The sequence below is a fragment of the Mizuhopecten yessoensis genome, unplaced genomic scaffold, assembly GCF_002113885.1.
Source record: "Mizuhopecten yessoensis strain PY_sf001 unplaced genomic scaffold, ASM211388v2 scaffold523, whole genome shotgun sequence".
NCBI lineage: Eukaryota > Metazoa > Mollusca > Bivalvia > Pectinida > Pectinidae > Mizuhopecten > Mizuhopecten yessoensis.
Window position 1 is genome coordinate 326,536 of NW_018403589.1, and position 12,789 is coordinate 339,324.

The 12,789-nt window shown below is 34.0% G+C and overlaps 1 protein-coding gene across 1 annotated transcript; it reads left to right on the forward strand.

Moving 5' to 3' along the window:
• Positions 1–6,459: 6,459 nt before the first annotated feature.
• LOC110450014 lies at positions 6,460–11,994 on the forward strand. The gene is made up of 3 exons (XM_021497219.1): positions 6,460–6,684; positions 10,335–10,458; positions 11,806–11,994. The coding sequence occupies exons 1-3, from the start codon at positions 6,603–6,605 to the stop codon at positions 11,966–11,968; spliced, it is 369 nt and encodes a 122-aa protein (XP_021352894.1). The 5' UTR covers positions 6,460–6,602; the 3' UTR covers positions 11,969–11,994.
• The last annotated feature ends 795 nt before the right edge of the window (positions 11,995–12,789 follow it).

The following is a 12,789-nucleotide window of genomic DNA, read 5'->3' on the forward strand; positions in this document are numbered from 1 at the left end:
CAATAATGTACATGTTATGATAACATCAATAATGTACAAGGCATGATAACATCGATTATGTACATGTGATGATAACATCAATAATGTACAGGTCATGATAACATCAATAATGTACATGTCATGATAACATCAATAATGTACATGTCTTGATAACATCAATAATGTACATGTCGTGGTAACATCAAATATGTAATTGTCATGATAACATCAAATATGTAATTGTCATGATAACATCAATTATGTACATGTCATGATAACATCAATAATTTACGTGTCATGATAACATCAATACTGTACAAGGCATGATAACATCAATAATGTACATGTCATGATAGCATCAATTATGCACAAGTCATGATAACATCAATAATGTACATGTCATGATAACATCAATAATGTACATGTCATGATAACATCAATAATGTACATGTCGTGATAACATCAATAATGTACATGTCATGATAACATCAATAATGTACATGTCATGATAACATCAATAATGTACATGTCATGATAACATCAATAATGTACATGTCATGATAACATCAATAATGTACATGTCATGATAACATCAATAATGTACATGTCATGATAACATCAATAATGTACATGTCATGATAACATCAATAATGTACATGTCATGATAACATCAATAATGTACATGTCATGATAACATCAATAATGTACATGTCATGATAACATCAATAATGTACATGTCATGATAACATCAATAATGTACATGTCATGATAACATCAATAATGTACATGTCATGATAACATCAATAATGTACATGTCATGATAACATCAATAATGTACATGTCATGATAACATCAATAATGTACATGTCATGATAACATCAATAATGTACATGTCATGATAACATCAATAATGTACATGTCATGATAACATCAATAATGTACATGTCATGATAACATCAATAATGTACATGTCATGATAACATCAATAATGTACATGTCATGATAACATCAATAATGTACATGTCATGATAACATCAATAATGTACATGTCATGATAACATCAATAATGTACATGTCATGATAACATCAATAATGTACATGTCATGATAACATCAATAATGTACATGTCATGATAACATCAATAATGTACATGTCATGATAACATCAATAATGTACATGTCATGATAACATCAATAATGTACATGTCATGATAACATCAATAATGTACATGTCATGATAACATCAATAATGTACATGTCATGATAACATCAATAATGTACATGTCATGATAACATCAATAATGTACATGTCATGATAACATCAATAATGTACATGTCATGATAACATCAATAATGTACATGTCATGATAACATCAATAATGTACATGTCATGATAACATCAATAATGTACATGTCATGATAACATCAATAATGTACATGTCATGATAACATCAATAATGTACATGTCATGATAACATCAATAATGTACATGTCATGATAACATCAATAATGTACATGTCATGATAACATCAATAATGTACATGTCATGATAACATCAATAATGTACATGTCATGATAACATCAATAATGTACATGTCATGATAACATCAATAATGTACATGTCATGATAACATCAATAATGTACATGTCATGATAACATCAATAATGTACATGTCATGATAACATCAATAATGTACATGTCATGATAACATCAATAATGTACATGTCATGATAACATCAATAATGTACATGTCATGATAACATCAATAATGTACATGTCATGATAACATCAATAATGTACATGTCATGATAACATCAATAATGTACATGTCATGATAACATCAATAATGTACATGTCATGATAACATCAATAATGTACATGTCATGATAACATCAATAATGTACATGTCATGATAACATCAATAATGTACATGTCATGATAACATCAATAATGTACATGTCATGATAACATCAATAATGTACATGTCATGATAACATCAATAATGTACATGTCATGATAACATCAATAATGTACATGTCATGATAACATCAATAATGTACATGTCATGATAACATCAATAATGTACATGTCATGATAACATCAATAATGTACATGTCATGATAACATCAATAATGTACATGTCATGATAACATCAATAATGTACATGTCATGATAACATCAATAATGTACATGTCATGATAACATCAATAATGTACATGTCATGATAACATCAATAATGTACATGTCATGATAACATCAATAATGTACATGTCATGATAACATCAATAATGTACATGTCATGATAACATCAATAATGTACATGTCATGATAACATCAATAATGTACATGTCATGATAACATCAATAATGTACATGTCATGATAACATCAATAATGTACATGTCATGATAACATCAATAATGTACATGTCATGATAACATAAATACTGTACATGTCATGATAACATCAATAATGTACAAGTCATGATAACATCAATAATGTACATGTCATGATAACATAAATACTGTACATGTCATGATAACATTAATAATGTACATGTCATTATAGCATCAATTATGTACAAGGCATGATAACATCAATATTGTATATGTCATGATAACATAAATACTGTACATGTCATGATAACATAAATACGGTACATGTCATGATAACATCAATACTGTACATGTCATGATAACATCAATACTGTACATGTCATGATAACATCAATAATGTACAGCTCATGATAACATCAATACTTTACATGGCATGATAACATCAATAATGTACAGCTCATGATAACATCAATACTGTACATGTCATGATGTACATGTCATGATAGCATCACTATTATTCATATCATACAATGCATCAATTATATACATGTCATGCAAAGCGTCAATACATCAAAAGTCATAAAAGCGTCAGTGATGTACATGTCATGATAGTTTCAATATTGTACATGTCATACACGGCGTCAATGATGTACATGTCATGATAGTTTCAATATTGTACATGTCATGAACGGCGTCAATGATGTACATGTCATGATAGTTTCAATATTGTACATGTCATGAACGGCGTCAATGATGTACATGTCATGATAGTTTCAATATTGTACATGTCATACACGGCGTCAATGATGTACATGGCATACTACGTGTCTTTAGAGTAAATGTATAAATTTAAACAATAAACTTCCTAGATGAAGCTGACTTACTTTCATAATAACCATATGTGTCACAGCAGAACAGGTGCGCGATAGCCATCATATATACTTTTACTTGTTGCTTTTCAGGGGACAGTCTCGCGTATTCATCCGATACGTCGTTATTGGAAATGAAGGAATTCTGCTTCAACTGTGGGCATAAATCTGAATGTAATTTAAATTTGATTCATCATTAAAAAAATATGGAGATTTCCTCTGCCTATGTGATTTCGAAGTCTAAGTTGGATTCTTTGTTTCAAGAAGTATCATTTGGTCATATATAGAGGATATTACACTCGTGTTCATGTCATTTTGAATTTATCAAACTCATTCAATAACTTAATAAAGGCTCGTGTCATATCGATTTATTGAACGAGTTTAATAAATTCAATATGACATGGACACGAGTGTAAGATTCTATTTATCCCATAACAATCATAATTTGAAACAAATTCAAACACAACTATTTGTTATCAGCTGGCTCTATATAGGTCAAAACCAAAGTACTCCGATCATAGTATTGTCGTTCCGTGGAATGAAAAGTAGTTCCAGATTTGTTTATTTAAATTATGGACAGTTTTAAATGCAATGAAAATAATAATGACATCTTGGTAAATATTAATATTAATGTTCTCTCCACTTATCGGACCACTGAAAATTGATTCTCAAAACCGCCACTTATCTCTGACATCGACAATGAAGAACTTGACGATTTTGTGAAACACTTGGAAATAGGCCTTCTGGCGTTGACATGTTGGCAGGTGAGAGAACGACTTTTCCGGAGCTCAGGATTCGTAAAATGTGCTTGTGTTGGTCTGTGTTGATATGGCTATAATTGTTTATTGATAAAATGTTCTTGTGTCCTGAAATTTGCATAATTTGTGTGTGTGTGGGGGGGGGGGGGGGGGGTGGGCATTACTGTCACTGAGTTTTTGAACAAGATATTTCCTAGCGCTGTGATTTGACAGATGTTTTTCAGTTTCGATTCCCGACAACTTGATCACTCTTTGCATCATGGTAAACAATTTATTGACTCCTATTGGCTGTTTCTTGAACCAAATTGGAATATTAGGCGATGTTATTTATTTGGTTGCTGCGTAAAAAGGATCAGATGGGGCACCGTAGCCAGTCAGGCATTTTTCACGGTAAAAAAAATAAATTGTCACAGATTTGCCCAAAGTTTCGGTTTAACAGCTCTAATATCACGGGGATTTTCTCCCGTTTTTTGTTTTTGTTTCCCTATGTTCGGCCGAGCCCCGGAGACCAAAATGAACAATATTACAAAACCACAAAGTTTGTAGTAAGCTGTCAGGTGTGTTCGAACCTAGTTGGCCAGAACTCAACAGCATGTCGATTTCAGTGTCATTTATTGGATCACTTCTGTGTGCTAATTTGCCTTTTCCGTCGCGTTTCAACTGACGCTGTTTACTTGTCATAACCTCGCGCACTTGGGCAAACATAGGGCTGCTAGCAGTAATTGCCGATCAAAACTTGACATCATCCCCCGTCAACTGGTTGGTTCATATTTTGAACCATTCGTTTTCCTGATACAAATAAAAAATCTACACAGTAAAGGACACAGTTCAATTACTGGGATGCCGTGGATTTGTCTTTCAGGCAACTTGAAAAATTGATACAAAAGTTTCAGATCATAGAATGTTTTTCTCATAGTGTTTTTGTTAGATTGGTAGAGGATAAAATTCCCCACTTCATCTTCTTTTACGGTAACAAATCTGTTTGTTTTGGGTTTGTCAGCCCTATGCCCAGCATACAAGTTTTTCGTCTGCTCCGGTTGCTGTTCTGACCGGGCCTGTGTAACAGTGACCTCCTCAATACGATCTCGTTCAAGTTTAACTTTAAAATCAATTCCAGAAACTTCTACACTATAAAATGTTGCAAAACCTTTTGGAACAATATCCTTTACAATACCTGCTCCTTTGTTGTTAATTGAAACTGTGTCGCCAATGTTTATCTGGTCAGCCATTTTTTACTACGGTGTAGTAAATAAAAGTAGTGCTTGAAGTGGCGCAGGGATATGTTCCCACAGATTTGACCAATCACAGCGCCTTTAGGTTTTGATAAACGTGTGTAATACCATATTTATGACATGGCCGTACGACATAGTGAAATGGGTCAGTTATGTTATAAACATGTATAACCTTTTGACTTTAGATATATCTACATTCTAATCTTTTTAAGAAATAGAAATAATATTACAATACGAGCTGATATTGATGGTGTGAAAGGCATATTTATCAGGTTGGCTGACGACGCTTCATGTGGAAACAGTTACCGTGTACAGTAATTGTTTTATTACTGAAAAAAGGAACAAAGTAAAACGAAATCACTTAGGTTTTCTAAAACATTAGGACCAAAAAAGGGCATTATTCTTTCACCAAATTCCAACAAATAACATATGGAATGCTGTCATTCTGAGACTAAGCCTTAATGGATTATATATATATAAGTCATCGCCTGTTTGTATTCGATGGAATCAAAAGCTGACGGTGGCAAATAGTTTATCCTCTTCACTAGTAGACGACATTAGTCATCTTAGGTAAATAAATCTGGCAATTACAACTCGACGTGTAAACGTTAATCATAAACCATTCTCTCTCACCGTCAGACGGAAATAAGAATATTGGATTAATTGATATCCCTTTTATTCGTCTATACTATTTTATATTATATCATATCATTTACTTATCTTTTTATTTTACATATTTTTTGAAAGCGCTTGCTATCTTACCAAAAATCATTATTTTTCAAATCATTAAAAAAATGGACAGAAGAATATTTGTTAAAATCTCACATCAATGTACCTTGACAACTTATGACAGCAGTAGGTGTTTACATTTTGCAAATAGTCCCAGTGTTTTTGTTTCAAGACATTCGTTACAGAAAGCTTCCAGAAGGGCATTGCTACAATAATTTTAAAATACTGTCAATGCTATCAATAGCGTTCATTTCATACAAAGCGTCAATTTGATACTTTTAAATGTTTGGTATATGTATTTTTTAAATATTAATTTAACCGTCTTCCGTTATTCATTCTGTCTGAAGTGCATTTTGTATTGAAGGGTATCGTCTCTCCTGACTAATGTAAATGTAACATTACTGCATGATTATGTTAAATACAAATGAACCGCTTTAGGGAAAGATATTTTACTCTTTGTCACCATAATCGATTGGAAAAAATTACATTAACTGATGCTTGAATACAAAGTAGAAAGAAGACCGATAGCTTTAGCAACATATGGTACGACATGAGTAATTCTTGACGCTTTTAACCTGGGATCGCGAGCCTGTCTGCTATTTCTCTGAAACACCGCGACAGTATACAAGTCACACGAATCAGCTTCGGAAACACGAAAAAAGGACACGACGCGATATTCCTTAACAAGTAACGACAGCGCCATGCTATCATTCCTGGCCCTCCTCGTCGTCATCACCGCAGCTAGCAGAGTCGAGTGCTCCTGTCTTGAAATATCGTCAGATGGTTAGTGTCATTTCTGTTTTATAAAGCGCTATACTGTGTCGTTGTGATGATTATGTGCGTTTTCAAAGTGGTCTTTTTTTGTTGATTTGTTTTCTCCTTAGATCCTCTTGTACCGTTCTATTTTAAGTCAGATGTATTAACAATGTGGTAGTATTGCGTATGTAATTTGAGTTTGGATCTGGTCTTAATATAATGACAACGTTGTATACTTTGTATGGAATTCCAGGATTGATTTGATCTTGTGTGTTGACATGGCACTCTTTGTATGGACGTTAAGGTCGGATCCTGTCGTTGTGTTGAAATGTTGTGGTATTGATTATCCAGATTTGTATATTGACGATGTGGTACACAAACCTCACATCTTCTTTTCGAAGTCATACAAAACTTACACTGTTCGTACTGAGTTATTTCCCCTTCGTCCTCTTGCTTTTTATACTTATGATGAATCAGTTTGTTATTACTATTAAGTCGTGTAAATGAATGGATACGATAACAAAGCATTAGCGTGTGAATGTAAGCATGGTTTTTATCTAAGGATGGAATCTTGCTTTGGTCGATTTCATGGGGTGATGAATTGAGTTGGTCTTGAAACAAATATAATTAACTGCGAAGCAGTTCATCCTGAATTTATTTCAAGACAAACTCAATTCATCACCCCATAAAATCGACCAAAGCAAGACTCAAACCTTATATTTCAACCAACGGTTTTTTTTCTTTCAATAATTGGAACTTGTGAAAGTCCATTTTGATCGTTTTTCTACGTATTAACGTAATGTAAAAAAAATATAGTCCGTCATTGAAGGACCATCATACAACATAATGGAGTACGCTGATAGTTCAATTCAGCCAAATTATGTAGAAACAAAACACAAGACCTTATTTTTAATGTCACATTAATTTTGTTGATGAATTCATAAGATATCAAATTGTCTGACGCGTCATCGCGGAAGAATAATGTCTAGACGCGATGCGCAGTCTCAGCTGCGAGTCTACGACAGCCATCTTTTTACTAGCTCGAAGTGGAGAGCCGCTTAATTTCAAGGTTCTATATCTTCTGGATTGTGAAGTTGCAGTAATTGAATGTCGAATTAGACAGAAAACCGGACGTGGCTTAAAGGGACGAATTTGATATGGTAGTTTGCTGTCCGACTGCATTTCATATATGACGGGACCACATGCATGTTTGAACCACATTGTTTTCGATTTGTACCGAGGGTTGACACTGACACGAGAGACAGAATGCGTAGCTGGAGGGAGAATTTCCAGGGCACTACATGTCTTGTCACTACAGCTAGCAACCGTGAGCTGATACTATTTTGCTGATTGTTTGAATAAGTTCTTGTGTAGCTTCAATAAAAATGTAAAATCGCATCAAGTGGTATCTTCCTGGTTTAACATGTCAATAGTTATATAGTTATCTCCTTTCGCAAAATCATACGCACAGGCAATGTTAATCTGGTCAAATTCATCGGCAAATGAAACAGGTTACATTTGGTAGTTGCACTGAGTCAAATTTGAGTAGGAATTGAAATATTAGCTGATAAACATGTTCCATAATTCTTGCAAGATAAAGCTTACATTTGCATATTGACAAACATGTGGTGCAGGAATCGATTTCTTTCGCGAAACATCTTGATACGTATCCGGCTTTTTGTTGGGATTTATGATCTCTGTCTCAGTAAGTCTTCTGCGACTTTGAATTAATGTTGAACTCTCCTGTTGATGTTATTGGCATCTTGCCGTCGAGTGTTGATATTGTGATTAATTATAGGCACGACACAATTATATCTTTTGTTTTGTGATGTTGACGCTTTAGTATATTTAATGTTTGTACGTAACGCTGTGGCGTGTTGACGTCATGCTATCTTTACGTTTTTCCTAGGAGATCCTATGGTATTATTGTTGTCCTCAAGTGTAAACCTATATGGTATAATACGTTTTCAATAGTAAAAAAATGTATGCTTACGTTTTGCTGTACATTATGTGTTGTTTTTTTAATTCTTTGATATACAATTTGTCTTCGTGGGTTGAATCTATGGTATATTTTGTGGGTGTTTGTTGCCGCTATGGACTATTTCATGGTTGTGTTTTGACACCTCGGTAAATTTTGTGAGGGATTGTTGCCGGTATGAACTATTTCGTGGTTGTGTGTTGACGCCTCGGTATAGTTTGTGGGTGTTTGTTGCCGCTATGAACTAATTCGTGATTAAGTGTTGACACCTCGTTATATTTTGTGGGTGTTTGTTGCCGCTATGAACTATTTCGTGGTTGTGTGTTGATGCCTCGGTATATTTTGTGGGTGTTTGTTGCCGCTATGGACTATTTCATGGTTGTGAGTGTATCAGGGTCGCCATGAAAACATCTTTCCTTTGTTCCTATTTTGCCCTGGTTTTTGCTAACACTTTGTATCCCCCTTTTTTCGTGATTGTATGTTAACTGTGTTGTATGTGGTTACAATCGTTTTGTGACACTGTATATTCCAGAAGAGGAATAATTGTGATAGAATGTGGTTTATGTAGAACTCCGATGATATTTCGATTAATCTGGAATATCCTGTCCACCAAAACGGTTCTTTTATCTGATGTTTATAAATCTTTTCTGCCCTCAACACTGTTATACCTCATACTAAACTGAAGGGACCCAATCGGGTTTTTTCATTATCAGCGGGGTTTTTTCTGCGAAATGCAAACGGCGATATAAGTCGCTTCGTTACAATAGGATATACAGATACGGTGTTCTGCTAAGCTGCAACATAAACGGCACGATATTTTATTTTCCTATCGTGAACTTTCACTTTCTTGGTAGCAACATCCCTGCATCCCCAACCTACAGTGTTTACATGTTGCAGTTGATTCGGCATTCAAGGGCTTCCTCTCAATATTATGATTGTCTTAATATATATCGTATGCTGACAGACAAGCTACCAACTCAGGGTTTCCACCAATGCATAGTGATGGACTCTAAATGTTAATTTGGGTCGCCATCACGAACTGATTTGAATATGTGCTTATTCTTTTTGTGACATTAAGTGCGATGTTTTTTATGCTTTGAATGTCTTGGTTTTCGATGTCACTACCCCAGATCTCTCTGTGATGAAGGGACATCATTTGTATTTGACCTAAATTTACATGGCTGATGTCGACGATGAAACAGAAGACACTTACCCGTCATGAACGACTCGTCGTCTCCTTTTACTTTCTCAAATAGATCTATCCTTTGTTCTTATGTGGCCCTAGTTTATCGATTTGGAATTGAATTTAATCGAATTATGTTTCAAAACTTCAGTATTATCTTGGTTTTTATCCTTGCTGTCGCTTGCATATATTTTTGTCGACGCCTTTTATATTTCATCCTCATTCTGATTAAACGCTTTCAAACCGGAAGTCCATGGTTTCATGGGTAATCTTTGAGATAAGGCGGCATTTTGTGAATAGAGTTTATCCATTCTTAGTTAAATGAATGATAGATAACTCTTAAGTTTATATAATGAAAGGTGATCAACCTCACACAGAAATACTACTAGTATTACAATAGGACTTGGTAGGAATTCGTTTATGACTACTAAATTATTATTTTACTTCAGACACCTTATAAAATATAATAAATCATGTGTTTATATTGCAATGTGATTTAACTATATAATATAACAGGCACCACCGATGCAGGATGCGCATTCAATGATACGACACTTCAAGTAGGACAAGTGGTCACGAGCCTACACCCAGAGTGTATGTCGTACACGTGCGTTAGGACCAATGTGATCCGGAAGTGCGGGTAAGATTTGTTTATTGATCTGTGGTACACATCTTAAGGTAATAGGATTGTGTCCCCATTTCTCAGTAGAATTTCTTCAAATTTTGTAGTTATATTGCTTTAAAGTAAAGAAAATTTTCTGCCACAAAAAAAATATAGGTTGTCAGAATTTTAAGGATTTTAAATGAAAATTTATGTAAAAAGTAGTGAATTTTGAAAAGAAAATGAAATACACAATATATTTACAAAATAATGTCAATAAAAATGATACTGACATATATTAGTATTGCATTAATGTATATCAATTTAATAAATGCTGAAATTGTGTTAAATTAAATCTCTATACACGATATAAAATTGACATTTTATAATAAAACCATATACACATAGTAAAAACCTGAATCAATACCTTGATTGCTTTGAAATACTTTAATATTGAGAGAACACACTGTTCTGTCAATAATAAACATACAATATTCATCAGTTTAATATTAAACATTAGAATTTGCGGAAATTGTGATACTGTCTCCCTACATTGGATTTTCAACTAGGGATGTACTTCCTGTTTCCGTTTATCAATACACTCCAATGACCTTAAATTCCAACAAAAGTTATGAGTTTATCAAAATAATTGTGATTCCCGAAGGTATACATGTATGTAGAAAACTGTAGTCACCAGAAAGAGCAGTTGTACGAACTGTCTAGGAACATGTCACGTGGATTTTGTCAAGCCAATAAACACTTATCAATAATTTATAGATTTATAATGATGGAATAGGGAGGACTGCATTGGACGGCACAACACCTCTGAGATCCGTCTCTCTAGATCTGGCTTTTCTCCTGCTGTTATAACCTATACAATCCTCACTACATACAAATTGTTTCATGTCTCGGAAAGGAGTCTCTCAATTACCTTGAAGTGATTATATGATTAATGCATGAGTTAAAGCACTAGTATCGAAACCCTACATCCTAGTTAATGTAATAAACCTGTAACAGATATAATGTTTTATGTAGTTACCTATTACATTTGTATATGTCATGTGTTATGTGGTTATTGGTCAGTTATAATCAATATTATACTGTTTTGTATGGTGACATCATATAGTATATAACAGATATAGTGTTTTGTGTAGTTACCTATTAGGTAAGATAAACATACTGTGTTATGAGGTTATCGGTCAGTTATAATAAATATACTGTTTTTTATGGTGATATCCTATAGTATAACAGATACAGTGTTTTGTGTAGTCACCTATTAGGTAAGATAAACATACAGTGTTATGTGGTTATTGGTCAGTTATGATAAATATTATACTGTTTTGTATGGTGACAACGTGTAATATAAAAGATATCAATCTGTTACAGAATAGGGTATAACGATGACAATTACCCACGCCTACCACTAATGGACTCTCCCGACGTGACCTGTACGGAGACACAAAATCCGGACTGTACTGTTAACATGGTTTGTGTGGGCACGCCCGTATTTGCTTCTTCAGATATGGAAACCCCCAACGGATCATTCTAAATGACTAATAAATTCATTAGTAATGCTTTGCCTTAGATTTTATTTGTTAAAAAAAAAAATCATCACTTTTTTGGAACATGTTTTGTTTTCGATGTAGTCTGTTATTTTATATAATGAAGAATACTAGTTTCAACACAACCATCACATATGAACAAGGGATCGATTTATTTTAGAAAACAAAAGATGAAAACGAGAGTAAGCGTCTTCTTTTCAATCAGCGAAATCAGCCATGTAAGTTGAGGTCAAATACAAATAATGTCCCGTCATCATAGTGAGGTCCGAAATATTTACAGCGAAAAAGAAAGCACACTTATAAGCATATTAAAAACATTGATATTAAAATCACACAAAGACTTTTCCAATGAGATCATTATGGCGACTACAACACTTGTCCATATCCTTCATCTACTCACAACTCTAGAAACGCTGTGTTATAAGTCTGTCCGTCAGCGGTCGACATCTATTACGGAAATTATGATAACGGTGTAAGCTCCTGAACACTGAATCAACTGAGACATGTAACCAGTGCAGATAGGAAAGAAGGGATGATATTTTCAAGAGTTTAGGCACAACTCTCCTATACCCTCTACACAGCGTCCCAACACTTCCTATACAACTCTCCTATACCCTCTACACAGCGTCCCTACACTTCCTATACAACTCTCCTATATCCTNCCTCTACACAGTGTCCCTACACTTCCTATACAACTCTCCTATATCCTCTATACAGCTCCCTACACTTCCTATACAACTCTCCTATATCCTCTACACACCGTCCTACACTTCCTATACAACTCTCCTATATCCTCTATACAGCTCCC